Source organism: Dermacentor silvarum, chromosome 9 (genome assembly GCF_013339745.2).
Source record: "Dermacentor silvarum isolate Dsil-2018 chromosome 9, BIME_Dsil_1.4, whole genome shotgun sequence".
Lineage (NCBI taxonomy): Eukaryota > Metazoa > Arthropoda > Arachnida > Ixodida > Ixodidae > Dermacentor > Dermacentor silvarum.
Genome location: NC_051162.1, coordinates 52,975,574 through 52,991,318, shown reverse-complemented (window position 1 = coordinate 52,991,318; position 15,745 = coordinate 52,975,574). Strand labels below are relative to the sequence as shown.

Genomic DNA, 15,745 nt, shown 5'->3' with positions numbered 1-15,745 from the left:
AAAAGGGGCTGACGACGTTTATTGAGAGCGGCTGGGCTCTGGCGACACACCTCTCACTCTCACACACCTCTCACTTGTGCATTTCAGCGTAAATATTTAGGTGTCACTTAACATGCGCTCTCCGATGGGAAAGCCATGTTAACAAAATAACTCAAGTGGAATCAATGTACATGCTGAGCACTAAACGACTCTTTTTTGAGAAGACACCTTCGTCTTGCGCCCCCCGATAAAATTTGCTTGCCTACAAAATGCTTGTTCGAACAGTGCTGGAGCACGCCAATATTGTTTGGTTTCCGCGTACACAAATAAACTCATTGCAAGAATGGAAGGGGAGCAGAGGAAGGCAATAAGGTTCTGTTTTAATAAGTACAAGTTAACGAATTCATTGACTGAATTAATAAAGAGAGATGGTTTAACACTGCAAAGTAGAGCAAAACTAGCACGACTAAAGTTTTTGTTTCAATTTATTCATGGTGACATAAACATTGACGTCAAGCCCAACCTCTCTCTGTCCATCTCTCTGTCATTGGCATTGCATGTGCCGCCATGTCGCTACGTCCCTTCGGTCAATTGAGCCAAAAGAGCGGGAATGTGGGAGAGATGACTGTCCGTATAGTACTAGTAAACCACTTAACGCCGAAAAACATACAAGGCAGAACAATGCGGTATCTATCATTGCATCTTCGATTTTTCATGTATGCGAGCGTGCATATCTGTTACTCTGTGCTAACTTGGCTAGTCCCTCTTGCCGCTCTGCTGTTGATATAAGGTGCCTGTACGTGTACGTTATAGGGAAGCAGGAAGAAAACTGAGGAGCCATCCACCCTCTGAAGGCGGATGACCAGCGAAGGTGTAGCAAATCACACGGTATTAAGGTCTTCATCAATGGAAGTCTGGCAAAATTTGCCGGTCATGATTTGGATATGTCTGCCATCAGCGCTCCGCCATACATATTCCTTGGGTATTAAAGAAAATGTCGCAGTTTCGCCCGACAGGTGAAGCTTCGATGCGATAGCAAATCAGTAGATAGTAGTTTAATGGGCCGTATAATCTTGTAAACATTCCCATACTAACTAAATAGACAGCACGGTGTCACGCGCGCACAGGTAAACATGAACGCATATCGCTCAATGACCGCGAAAACTCGCTGGTCAGAACGCTGGAGTAAGGAGGCGCTTGACTTCTTGCCGCCTCTCGCTTCAAAGCAAACTAAACGTCGAAAACGACGAAGTTACCGGCTCTAGTGAAACTAGTTCACGTCACAAATCGCTTTGAAGAGGAGGCGCGCGCAGGCGCGCACTTTTTCCACGTCGCAGATCGCTGTCGAGATACGACACCCACGCGGCCGCCGCCGGAGCAAGACGACCCAGCCCCCCCCCCCCCCCCCCCCCCACCACCACGTTCACACTCACTTCCTCACACTCATTGGCTCTCACCTCCACTCACACTCACTGGCTCTCACCTCCCCTCACACTCACTGGCACTCACTCACACTCACCTCCACTCACGCTTACAGGCACTCACTCTCACTCGCTTCCACTCACACTCACTGGCACTCACTTCCACTCACACTAACTGGCACTCACTCGCACTCACCTCCACTTACACTCACTGGCACTAACCTCCACTCACACTCACTGGCATTCACTCACACTCGCCTCCACTCACACTCACGCTTACCGGCACTCACTGGCACTCACTCTCACTCACTTCCACTCACACTCACTGGTACTCGCTTCCACTCACAGTCACTGGCACTCACTCGCACTCACACTCACCTCCACTCACACACCTCCACTCACAGGCACTCACACTCACTGGTACTCACTCACACTCGTACTCACCTGCACTCACACTCACTGCCACTCACTGGCACTCACTTCCATCACACTCACTGGCACTCACTCGCACTCACGCCTTTGAAATGAGTGTGAGTGAGTGTGAGTGAGTGTACTCACGAGTGAGTGCGTCGACCTATGGAGGAGGCAGTGTCGTCGACCACGTCTAAGCACAAGGTCTGCCAAACGTGACACTGTTCAATTACATCACGTACTTCAGCACGCATCGGCCAATGCTCATCTTCCATGAAGCAGCAGCACCATCCAAACGCACCATTATATAACAAGAGTGAACATTGCTACTACTTGCCTCTTCGTCGTCTCCCATGCTGGTGTTCTCAGTTAACATTTCGGTGTGGCAACCGCGCTTCTCCGTTTCACGATTCATTCGTGGTTTCTCGCAATTTTACCAAACACAGCAGCCTACAACGACGAAACAGGAGACGATTAGTAGCAATGCTCACGCATCATTTAGGTAACTCCTACAGGAGATTCTGCATGTATTTTATTTAGTTCAGGGGATTTGCCTCGAAGGCATACGTAGTGGGAAAAAAATCACACGCCATTCCACTGCTGTGAACATGGATTACTAGCGAAGCAGTTAAGGAGACGACTTAGAGGTGACAGAACTTAGATCAAAGGTATGAGCAAATTTGATCTCTTGAGCGGCGCCAGCGGTCATCCCGTAGACACACGCACACACGCTTTTATGATGAGCGGCGGTCTTGATCAGCGGCATACATTCGCGTCGAAGACTACCGCCAGCTCGGGGAGCCGAAGGAAACTATACACGCATGACGGGACCACCATGCCGGGAGAGTGGAAGGAAACTAGGCACACAACCGCTTGGAACGACAACAAAGAGAGGGCTGTGCGAGCGTACACATGGCCAACGCAGGTCGCACAGTGGCAAATCTTTCTGAAATCCTTATCTATCCGAGAGTCTACTGATCTTGAAAATGGTGCCTATTGAATTTACTGAAAATGCATATCCAAGTCATGAGACCTATAAGCTTTTGCATAGAATCAAGCGATTTTCCATCAAATTCAGGAGCCGAGTTTTTGCACACGCAGATCTGTTGACGGACACAAAAAAATGCATAGAACCCTAGCCATAGACAGCTTCGCTGTAAAAGTAAAACGGCATAAAATAAATGCATACAGCTTTATTTGATGCAGGTACTGCAGCCATGAGTTAGTGGATTAGTTGTCCGTTCGCCGACGGGTATTCGGCATCTGCAGAATGCACCGCTGACCGACACACTTATCGACAAGTAATGCTCTCGCATTTACACATCATAGGAATTGTTTACGTGTCCCCATAGTTTTAAATGCATAAGCATTTCTATGCCTACCCAATGAGGAAACCCGTCCGTCCGTCCGTCCCGTTAGCCCGCAAGATGATTGCTTTCAAAATAGGGCTTTAGTTTAACCTCCCTGAGCATCTTGCGCCTACTATCCCGAGTATACCAGGACACATCCACAAAAGGTGACGAATGTCCACGGTATACACAGGTGCCGGGAACTTTAGACACGTTCCAGAATCTTCACTTGCAGATTCTGATGTCACATTAATTGTAAGGACTACCACTGCCCGAAGCCCCCAAAAATCGACTTCCTGCACCAGGGAAAGGTTGCCGGGAAGGAAGTAGACAAGCGTTTAGTGTGTTCAGGTTGAGTGCATGAGTGTCCCGTCGGAGAATCGACTTCTGGGCTTGTAGGAGAGCTCGGGGGTCAGAAGGAAGCAAGGTTGGTGGGGTGTCACGTAAAGATTATGCATAAGCCATTCGGTCGGCCAGGTCCGGCTAGTGTCCATGACTCCAACTGTGACCCTGAATCTAATGCACTGCAACGCTGAAGTGCGGTGACTTGTTTATGTATTTGTTGGTAGATTTCGGATGCCTTGGTAACTTTCAAGTCCCCGTGCTGACTGGAAAGCCACATGTCAGCTTGCTGCAATAACGGTTGAGAAGCGGAACAATCAACGTAATTAGGCACCTCACCAGAAGCACCCACAAGGATCGCCTTTTATTATTCTTCTGCATTTTTTAATGCACGCGCATTAGGAGTGTCAAAGTGCATTAAAGTGTATGTGTGAATGAAGTGTGGGAAGCCAGTCCATGGTAGAGATGGGATGGGCGAGCTTACAAGAGCGCGCGTGTGTTTATATACATATATATATATATATGACCGAGAAGAAGGGAACTGAGGGGCCCGATTTTTATTAATCATATAAGAAGCCAACAAACATAGACACCAAGGACAACATAGGGGAAATTACGTGTACTTACTTATTGAAACTAACGAAATTATAAATTAATGGAAATGAACGTCGGTGAAAAAAACAGCTTGCTGCAGGTGGCGAATGATCCCACGTCTTTACATTACGCGAGCGATGCTCTCACCATTGAGCTACCGTGGCGCCATTTTCCCCATCCACTTTCTGGGGTATTTACGTTTGTTTTTACTACTACAACGAACACTAGGAGTGTTAGCCAGTGCCACTACTCGCAAACCTTGGCGGCGGATGTGGGACATCCTTTCTGCCACAGGCGTCACGAGTACATGATCTTTTTCGGTGCAGGCAGCTGGTCAAAAAACCTACATATGCTACCTGAAGTCATCAATGTAGCCGGATTAGAGACTCGTTATGCAAGAAACTTTATATTCCATTAATTTATCATTTCTTTATTTTCAATAAGTACACGTAATTTCCCCTATGTTGTTCTTGGTGTCTGTTGTTGGCTTCTTTATGTATATCATGACCACATAGAACCAACAATGAAGCCAAGGAAAGCATCAGGGAAATTAGCTGCGGTTGAAACTGAAATGCAGAAAACAATAAAGAAAAGGGAAAAAAAAGTGTGCAAAAAGATAACGTGCCACCAGTGGGTGCCGAACCCACAACCTCTGCATTACGTATGCATTGCATTACCATTTGTGCTACGGCTATCACTAACTTCAGTATTTGTGTTTACTAGGTCTAGCCCTGGATGTGTTAGCCAGCGCCACTCAAAGCCATGGTGCGTGGATGTGGAACACCTTTTTTTTTTTAGGGGGGGGGGGGGGCGATGGCATCACACAACACATGAACTTAGAAGAGCAGATGTGGCTAATAAGCCCTCGTATGCTATCCAACGACATCGAAGCTGCCAAACATGCCAAATTTAATGCCGAAAACTCCACATCCCCAATGCTTTTCGGTGGTTGCGAAATGCGCCTTCCATTGGGGGCATTCCTTTACTGACCGAAATGTCACCTGTCTCTGAGGGGTCATGCGCTTCGCGTCGCACGACACAGACAGATAAGCAGTCAACGAGTTGATAAGGAGTGATGAGGGGTTGTATGGGTCTCATCACTATTGATAATGGTTTGACACGGATGGTGCTAAAGCTTTTAAAATGAAATACTGACAGAACAATGTTATCAGAGTAAGGGATAACTATCCGTGCCAAGAGGAGGGAAGTGCAGTCAAGGATGGCAGAAAACTTGGTGGGGTGATGAAATTAGGAAATTTGCAGGTGGAAATTGTAATCAGCTAGCACAAGACAGGGGTAATTGGCGATCACGGGGAGGGGCCTTCGTCCTGCAGTGGACATAAAAATAAGCTGATGATGATGATCTGTGCAAAATGCAACAGTGGAAATCACATTCAGTACTCCATCAGATGGGTGATGAAACAGCATGTTATTAAGAGGCCCTACAAGCGCATTTCAGCCAACAAAAAAACATATGTTTATTCTCTACAAACAAAACATCTCTCGCCATGTTATAATGCGAAAAGTTGTTTTAATTTTTCATATCAAAACTCTCTATAGTCAAAAGTCACATTAAAAATATTGCGTCTTGAAATTTGCTCCCAACATATCACCACAAGGGCACACATTGTGCGAAAAAAGTGGGGAAGAGGGGGGAGTGGGTGTGACAACAGGTAAACCAAGCCGACAAACGATGACGGCACTGAAGCATTGTCCAATGCGAAGTTCGTTGATCAACGAACTTCCATCACTTGAGCTTCTCGCGGAGAATGTTCTCAAGCTTGACAGCGTCGGCAGCAAACTTGCGGATGCCGTCCGACAGCTTGTCAGTTGCCATTTGGTCTTCATTCAGCTCCCAGCGGAAGGTTGCCTCGTCTACTTCGACCTTCTTCAAGTCCAACTTCTTGGCTGCAAGAATTCAGAAAAGGCTACTAAGCAAATAGAGTGGAAGGAAATTATTCGAATAAGACAGTGTTCAAACAAAAGAGTCGTTTGAATACCACATTCAACAACGTGTGTGGTACAGCATGCGATACAATCGCAGACTGGTAATTCAGGTTTGGCGGGAGGGGGGTGGGACTGCCTAAAAGTCAGAATGAACAGAGTCCACAATAAAGAATTGGTCAGAAAATAAGTATTTCATAAGCTGCTAAAAAATCTGTTCAACAATACTGCACACACACGTTTGCATGAGACCTCGTCAGTCTGCATTTTGACCACTGTCATGGCTGTCGCTACAGATAGATTAAAGTACAGTCAATGCATGTACCACCTGCCATTAAAATAGAGAGCGACCATGCTCTGATAGCCTTATAAAGGCAGGTTTCTTCGCAACAGTCATTTTCCAGTAGTTCCCTCACTGAATTGCTCTTCTCTTCAACAGCGACATCGAGTGTAGAAGTGGCGCCGTTTCAAGTTGCTTGACGAATGCGATCAACAAAAAATTGTAATACAGTTAAACCTGCTTATAACGAACCTCCATATAACGAGTTCCTGGATATAATGAAGTTTTTCTATTCCCCACCATTACTCCATAGAAGCACATGTATTGAAACCTCTACGTAACGAAGTGGCAGCGGGAGACCCCCTCGAAATAACGATTTTTCCCCGCCGACAAGCAAGAGATTTCGCACAAATTTTGTCATTTTTGCATGAACAGCAACTGGAAGCACCTTCTCCGCTGCGACGAAATGCAAAGCGGTGGCGTTGCGCTTGGTGCGCTCGAATTCACGGCAACTGCGAGGAGAGAGTGGGCACACGTGTGCGCGCATGCGAGCGTGCGCGAGGCGGGCCTGCATCCCCCGGCCCGGTGATCTTGCCGCCGCGGGCGTGACCTTCCCCCTCCGTTCATTCAAACCTGATCCCACTGCTTCCTTAAGCTGAAGGAGCATCATTGTGCTCACTGATGTCGTACGAACGGTCAGTGCTGCCGTCCATCATGAACAAACAACAAAGCAAAATCGCGCAGTTCTTTTTACCACGAAATAAATGTTTTGGGTGAGCTCCGTCGTCTGTTACCGTTTTGCTTACTTACCGTATTTACTCAAATCTAACATGGACTTTTTTCCTGATAAAACGGGTCTAAAAATTTCCTGCGCATTAGAATCGAGTACAACCCTAAATTTGCGCTAGCACATCACCAGCGGCATTTCAATATGGCTGCCTCCTATGCACTCCGAGTCTAGCTCCCGTAGCTTCGACCATGTGCTGTAGTACGTGTGCTTGGGCATTAGTCTACCAATTTAGTTAAACAGCGAATGTTTACAAGTTCATACGGCCGATAAAACTACTATCCTTACTTCGTACAGCTGTCTGCTAATTGGCTGTCGCAATCGATGCTGCACCTTTCGGGCGAAACTGGGACTTTTTTGCTCATCGTAACTTTGGTGTATTGGGAGTAAATCTTGAGCGACAGTTGTAATTTTGTATGAAAGCATGAGGTGCGCGGTACTGTAAAGGATTTTTTTCCCTCTCTTTTTTGGTCACGGAAAACGGGTGCGCGTTACAATCGAGGGCGCGTTAGAATCGAGCAAATATGGTAAGCGTTTCTTTTTCGAATTTTCCTACCGAACCTGCATATAACGAAATCCTCTTTATAACGAAGTTTTCCGGGAATTTGTCAATTATCGCTATATCCAGGTTTAACTGTAGCAGTCAAGGAATGACCTAAGACCGTGTCACAATTTAGTATGCGAAACAACAAATCTAGTCGTGCAGAACTCTCACGACAAACCGCAAATGCAGTTCTTTACTTAGTGGCGTTGCTTGGCTTGTGCCGTGGTTTGGGCGCAGTCAGATATGACTCAATTGGCTAGGCAACTAGGCTTTGCTACTTTCGGTTTCAAGGAGGTGCCAGAGATGTATCAAAACAAAAATGTCACTTATCTGCTTGACATGGTCCACCCAGTAGCCGAATTGGCACATAATCATGCAGGCAGAGCAGGACAGAGTCCAGATTAATAAATGGCGTGCTGTAAGGTGTGCAAAATTTTCCGCAGAGCTGTCTGAATTATCGGTCAGCAACTGAACCGTACCACAGAGCACAATTGCCTTACCATGCATTTTTGGAAGAACTGTCTCGGGAATTAGATTACCGAGAAAGTGTAGCTAATTTGAGCTGGGAATGCAAAGAGAAGGATAATTCCAATGGCGGGCCCAACAAACTAGTACGTGCCTATCAGATGGCCCCACAGCATTTAGCACTGGTCATTCGTTGGCAATGCAGAATGCCTTAAAATTCTAATTCTTCACTGCATCATTAATTTGCATATCCACTAAACCGTAGAATGCTAAACCGTAGACTGTATGCTAAAACGTTGATAGTGCGGCACCTTACCCCCGTTCCATGGAGAAGTAGTGCAATCATTGTGGACAATGCATCATGTGTCAAGCAAAGGTAAAAGGCTCATTTTCCATGTTACAAATCATTGCAGTGTATTGGACGTTGGCTGAGGTTTGCCAGAAAGGCAGTTTCTAGGAGCGATAAATTTTGCGCAAAATAACCGTTGCAGAGATTTTCGAATTCTAATTCATGGAAGTTCTCCCTATTCAAATATGCGCAACTGTGCAGAGACCAACCGATCAGTTCGAATGATCCGTCAATTTGAATTGTGCGATTTTTCATTACCGGCACTCTACACTCAAGCCGAGACCACCTTGAATGTTCGCTCTGATAATGATCAAGTATGAGTTCAGGTCTAACAAGAATTGAATGATCAATTATTTTCAAATATTATTTGTGTATTTGTTTGTTGCTGCCCTCATTACCAAGGCACTGCAAAAATAATTTTAGGGAGAAGTATACATCAAAAAGAATCGAATGAAGGATAAGGAAAAAGCTTGAACCAAACAATGGCTGAGGAATCATTTCAGAAAGCATGAAGTCGGCAGAGTTTTGCCCATCATGGTTCGTGCTTGGTGTGGCAGTAAGTTGAAAGTGGCAATACCTGAACTAGGGCCTGTTATTAAGCGACCAACAGGGGATGTCAAACAAGGGATGCCACTGGAGCCATCATTCCGACAAAGGAATTTGTCTTCATGAGAGCAACTACTTGAATCCGGCGTGTATCTATACTTGTCAATATTTTTATGCCAAAAGGCACACTATCGCAATAAAAAAAAGACTATTGCAGCATTGAAAACGACTGAAAGTAATGTGCAATATAATGTACATGGGGTCACGGGCAGTGTTGTCATAATTTTCTGAAGCATGTCGCTAAAGTGACACAATAAAAGTCGCTAAATTTCTGCTAAATTTTGCTGCTAAGTTGTTAAAAATGTCGCTAAAGCTTGTCAGTTAACTTTGAATACCGTAGACATTTTGGAACACTATAGTACAAACTAATGTAGTGTAAATGATCTATCTAAATGCTTCATGTTTTCAGGGGAAAGCAGGGGAACGCGGGAGGAAGGGAGCGGGCTCGCGGTAACACAATCAAGTGCAACCGACGGGAGGGAGAGAAAGTGGGGGCAGGTTGGCACGCCTCTCTGGCCACAGCAGCGCATGGCTGTCAGCGCGGCTGAGCGCATAGCATACACTGCCCGCAGGCCCTGTTATAGAGTTAACCTTCCGCTTGTGCAAACAGTGCCGTTGCGACCCTTCGTCATTAGGTCAGGCATAAATCGGAGGCTCCCCCGCACTAGTGTCTTTGCTGTAATTGCACCCTAGGTGTGGCATACAACGAATATGGAAAATTAAATGCAAGATTTCATAATTCGATTTCTAATTGCGTCAAACCTATTTAACTCTTTCGTCACCTCACCTGTAGAAATCAATTTGACAGTGTTTCTACGCGCGCCTTTACGTTGGAAATCATCTAGCAACATCATGCACTGTCTCAAATGACGACTGAACTATAACTATTTGTTAGGTTTGACAATTTTTTGGTGCATTGGGAAGTCTGGAAAAATAAAACTGACTGGAGGTATCATCGAAGCTAGCCTGAAGTGCTCCTAGCACTTCCTCATAAGACGACGCAAAATTTGCGTTTTGGTCGACTCGGCAAGATCATTTTTAAATGACAGCAGCAGTGAAGACACGGGTCTCTCAGGTGGTCCAATTTTTGCGATCCAACGTCTAGGCTGTTTTAACGACGTCTCAAACAACACTAAATCCTCATGAGTGCGTTTTATTTTGATGAATGTGTTTGGCTAATATCAAGTGCAACTTTATTCTTCCTACTGTGGGTTGCTTTAACCCTTTCAATGTCAATGTACATGTACGTCCTCCGCGAGCACCTTCAAAATGGTCAATGACGTACATGTGCGGTATCGCTTGTACATTTAAAAAGCGCGCCTCTTTCGATCATTTCTTTCGCTTGGTATGTGCTGCCACTCGACAAGAACACGCAGAATTTTTTACTTGCGCCAGTGCCTCACCGTTTTTTTTTTTCTTTGATGGCAACGGCGCGTCAGCTATCGCTTGCACATCCGGGCACGCGCGCGCGCAGCTCCAGCGGCAAGTTATGGTTTTCTCCTGCGGAAGATCCCGCTTGTTGCACGCGCCAAACTGACGCCTATCTGGTTTGAAATCTCTCAAAGGGTGACCGCTTGTTACTCGATCGTTTATCGCTCGCCGTGGCGCGATTACACCTGTTCCCAGGCAGGCGCGTATATACACAAACGATGCTGCCGTTTTTGCAATTCCTTTTTTGGAGAGCACAAAAGCTCCATTGCACCTTGTTGATGATCAGACAAAGGCTTCTCACTTGTTTCGGTTTCCAGACGTCCACACAATCATTTTCCAGTGCGCTTATCTTCTTATTCATGAATAAACATTGTGTATTTTACAACACAAACGATTTTTTCCTCACTTTACAGTCACTCTAAAAAAAGTATGACCATATTTTTTCGAAATAGGTTCGTTCTGGGCTGGCAAAACAATCATATAGGTCAGGCGTGGTCAATCTAAAACTAGCAGACCACTATTTTATAGTAGCTGTTATCTTTTCAGAGAAAAATGTCGAAGGCGAGGAGAGCTGTGTAAAACGGGATCTTTTAGACAACAAAAAAGTTGATGAATTGATCAAGAAGACTAACTGGTCGTCCCTATTAGCTCTTGACCATTTAAAGGCATACAATAAACTAGTGCAAATATTTCAAGATATATATGATCGATCTACAAGATGTGTGACATTGAAGCAAAGAAATCCCGATAATAAATGGATGACTCATGAGATAATGAACCTCTGCTACATAAAAGACCAGGCCTGGAAAACATGCAGGAAAAAACCAGAAGATGACGAAAAAAGAAGAGAGTTTCGTATGCTACGAAATCTTGTGACCGCAAAAATACGACAGGCTAAAAGGCGATACTTCTTGCATCAATTCTCAGTGAGCAAGTACGACGTGAGGATGACATGGAAAATAGCAAATGAATTAATGGGCAGATCAAAACACGCCAGTATCGAAGATACGGTTAAAAGAAACTTTCCCAACCAAAGCCTGCGGACAATATGCGATAAGTTCAACGATACATTCATAACAGCTGCGGAAATACTGAGAGAAAGTAATGACAGTAACTCTGACGTGTACAACCAGTACGCGCATGCGCACACACGGCCTTTCTACCACCTATAAGTGAAACGGATCTTTGGCGCATCATGCGACAGATGAAACTGGTTAAGCCGCCAGGAATAGATAAAGTGCGTTTTCGAGATTTATACATTCATTTCAATGAGCTGAAAGAAGTAATGCTAAAGATACTAAATGGCATACTTGAAACTGGCGTTATACCTCAAGAGCTAAAAATATCGATCATAAGGCCAGTTTATAAAAGCGGTAAAAGAGACGACTATACCAACTACAGGCCAATAGCAATTTTGTGCGCTATAGCGCAAATAATGGAAAAACACATTGCGTATGTGATGCAGTCGTTTTGTGAGAAATTTTCTCTGCATAATCCAGCGCAATTTGGTTTCACAAAAAATAGAAACACAATCGCACTTCTGGAAGAATTTTCTGATTACGTTCATAATCTTATTGAAAACAACCTTGTCGCTTTAGCAATTTTTATGGACCTGACTAAGGCATTCGATACTGTAGACCACGCTCTAATGATAAGTAAGCTTAATAGTTTAGGCTTTAGAGGTCCGTTTAACAGGTTCTTTGCTAACTATTTTTCCAATCGATTACAGTGCGTTAGAATTGATAATGAATACAGTAGCTATAAAGTAATAAAATACGGTGTACCGCAAGGTAGCACATTGGGACCAATACTTTTTAACATTTATGTCACTGAGTTGGGCAATTTACAACTGAACTCCAACATATTCCAATATGCAGATGACACCGCACTTATTCTAGGTACCGCGGAATATGAGAGAGGATGCGCACACCTTCAAGAAGATATACATAAAATCATGGAGTGGTTTGGGAAAAATTGTATTTTTGTCAATCCTCATAAAACCAAATTTTTATGTTTCCGAAATCCACACAAACATGTAAGCCTCGACCGGCCCTTATACTTGCACAAATCTACCTGCGGCACTTGTGAATGTGAACCCCTGCAGACTGATTCAGTAGTAAATACTTAGGTCTTTTTTTGGACGAACACCTAACTTGGAATAATCATGTGGAACACTTGCGTAAAAGGTTACGAACTATGGCAGCTTTAATTTATAATTTGCGTGGGAAATGTCCTCTCAATTTAAGAATTACAATATACAAAGCATTAGTGGAGTCTGTTTTGCGCTATGGAATAACATTATATGGCACATGCTCAGAACACAAAAGGCAAACTATTAATAAGCTTATTAAACGAATAGTAAATAGTTTATCTTATGGAACAGTCTTACACACGGCTTCTGCAAAAGAAAAATACTCTAAACTAGGTATACTCAAGGTAAGGGAAATGTTTCGGTTTTCAGTGGTTCTGCGACACTATTTTGCAAGTGATTTCAGGGTAGCTGTCCACAAAGAAGTGACACTAAGGAAAACAGAGAGATACGTTAAGCCAAGAGTTTTTACAAACTATGGTAAAAAAACGAGGAAGTATTATGTCCCAGCTGTATTTAACGATCTCAGTGACGATTTATGCAATATCGTAAAAAGAAGAACACTGGTGAAACAGATAAGAAAGTGGTGCTTAGAAACAATGCAAGAATGACAATTCTGTGTGGCTTTAGGGTCATGATCTGTTCCATGTTTACTCTTACATCATGTATCTAGTCTACCTGTCACAGCTTGTCAATTTATACTTGCTTTTCCATTTTTTTATTCCTTTCTTTATTTTTTATTTTTTATTATTTTTATGTCGCGCAGGACGGGATCCTGCTAGCCGGTTTTTTGTGTATCGTTGAGCCTTGTAACCGCTGATGTATCCACCAGCTGCCAGCTCAGCCGACAAGCGCTAGGTGCTTAGGCTGACCAGCAGATTCACGTGTATGAAAAAAAAAAAAAAACGGGCGAATAAAACTATATTGTAAAACTATATTGTATTGTTCGAAGAATTTAAATCATCAATAAAAATCGACCCTGGGGGGTCGCATTCGGAAAAAAAAATTTGACCCTCAAAGGGTTAATTCATCAGCGTTTTGATAGCGTATGTACAAATTATTGTGCCACAATCTTTTTGTGGGATACTCACATACATTAACGATGATATCTACCTTTAGACCCAGCACACAAGCAGCAACAAACTGCAATAACTGACAAACACAATTTTATGATCACTGATATTTTCAGTGACTGGGGTTGCCGATTTTTCCTGCTTCAAGAATTTGCTTGAACAAACATGTTTGAAGCAAGTACCTTTCTAGCACGAGATCTTGAGCTGCCACAAAAAGCAGGTGCAGGTACCATTACAATTTCTTTTTCGTGTGCATTTTTGCAATTGTGCAGTGCCCAAATCTTACAACACTTTTAAAGCTTTCTTGCGCACAGAATTTCTTTTTCCATAAAGGCTGGCGCAATATTCATGAAATACCAGAACGATCGCTAGTTCGTAAACTTTCTGAAAAATTCGGGAGAGCTGGCAGGCATGAATTCACTCACCCTTAGCTTCAGACAGGTGGTGGACAATGGGCTCGGTTGAGCTGGCCAACTCAGACAGGAGGCCAGGGCTGGAATCGAGAGGAGGAAAAATTCTTCGTCAGTACAGTACAAGGGCGTAGACAAGCATAGTGTCAAGCCAAAACTTTTTTCGCTCTGGTTCGGTGAATATGGTCAAGTTCTCGTTCAACGACGAAGCGGAAGAAGAATGGCTCATACTGGTTTGAATCTGTTTGTTTGCATAACAAAACAATTGCAAGAGAACGACACAAATTGACGTAAAATACGCTAATTTCAATAACGTCAAACAATGTTCGCAATAAAAGCATCTCATTGTGAACAAGGCTCCCGTAAGGGAGCCCAAACATAATTAAATTTCGGTGGTTTATTTTGGTCGGTGCTTCACTTCACGTTTCTTTCTGTGTACTTTCCTGGCCAGGCAGGTTGCCATCAAACTTTAAATTCCATAATAATAATCATAGCATGCAAAACATGGGTTCTCAAAGTGGGTTCCGCGGAACCCAGGGATTTCGCAGGCACCTTCTTGGGGTTCCGCGAGCGACTCATAACTTTTCCCTGGTTGGCGAGCGCGGTCAAGTGGCTAAGACCACGAACGCGAGGTGCGCTCAATGCAAAGAACCTCCACCACCACCACCAATGCCAGTGTCAAAAAGCACATCACAGTGCGTAACAAAAATGCGTAAACTGCGCAATAAATTCCTCAGCAGCTAGTAGCCACCCAGCTTCATAAAACGGGTCAGCGCGCCTAAGTTTTTGCACTTGAATCTCGGAGTCCGTAACTTAACACCATGCGCATTTCTCCCGTTTGTAGATAAATGTCGATAGCGTGCGCGCTGACGTATACGTCGGAGGATTAAAAAATAAATGCACGGAGCAGCGCAACCCAGTTGGTTCTAGTACGGTTGCTGGGCGAGCGCGGAGCACGGCAAAAGCGCGACACAAAAGAGCAAATACGGCACTAGCGTACAACCGAAATGAAGCAGCGGAGTCCACATCGCCATGGTCATCAGCGAAAATTGTATGTGATACGTGAATGACAGAAACGCCAGAACGCTTGTTCCCTTGAAGCCTTTATTCTTTTGTTTATCACCGCACATTACACCACGCTAGTGGCTGGCCGTGTGCTTTCGTAAGTGCGTAGTCGCAATGCATGATCGCATCGATAGCCACCACGGTTTCATCCGCAGCGGTTGTGACAAACAGTAGTTTTGACTCTGTGCGTGCATCAGCCACGTGCCTTCAAAACTGCGTGGTCGCCATCGAGGATCGCGTCGCTTGACCTACATGCTCGAGAACTCCTGATATAAAACATATCACCAATTACATACCCATCACAGGATAGATTGCTAATCGCATTAACGTCGCCAATCATACCCAAAGAATGGATGTGCCACCTATTCTTTTTTTTTTCCTCTTGCGAAGAATTATAGTAGTAATGGAACTCTGGTATCTCTGTCAAATTCAACATCTCTTCGTAACCAATGAAGGCTGCATAAAGGGGCTTGTTATATTCCTCAAACTTCTAAATTACTGTCATATGTAAGAGGCCGCCTGCGGCGCGAAAACAAAGAGCACGGGAAGCACAGCGTTCGGAACGGCACGAGCTCTCGAGGCGTGTGAGCCGAGGCGTGTGAGCCG

General features: G+C 44.4%; 1 protein-coding gene across 7 annotated transcripts in view; it reads right to left on the bottom strand.

Annotated features, from left to right (window-relative positions):
• Positions 1-5,559: 5,559 nt before the first annotated feature.
• The window catches only part of LOC119465250 (probable transaldolase), a 97,977-nt gene continuing 87,791 nt past the window's right edge, over positions 5,560-15,745 (bottom strand). For all 7 annotated transcript variants that reach the window (XM_037726047.2, XM_049656508.1, XM_049656510.1 and 4 more), the window contains exons 7-8: positions 14,090-14,157; positions 5,560-6,004 (exon numbers count right to left, since the gene is read on the bottom strand). In XM_037726047.2, the coding sequence (XP_037581975.1) occupies positions 5,844-6,004; positions 14,090-14,157 (229 nt within the window). In that variant the 3' untranslated portion in view covers positions 5,560-5,843. The remainder of the gene's footprint in view (positions 6,005-14,089; positions 14,158-15,745) is intronic.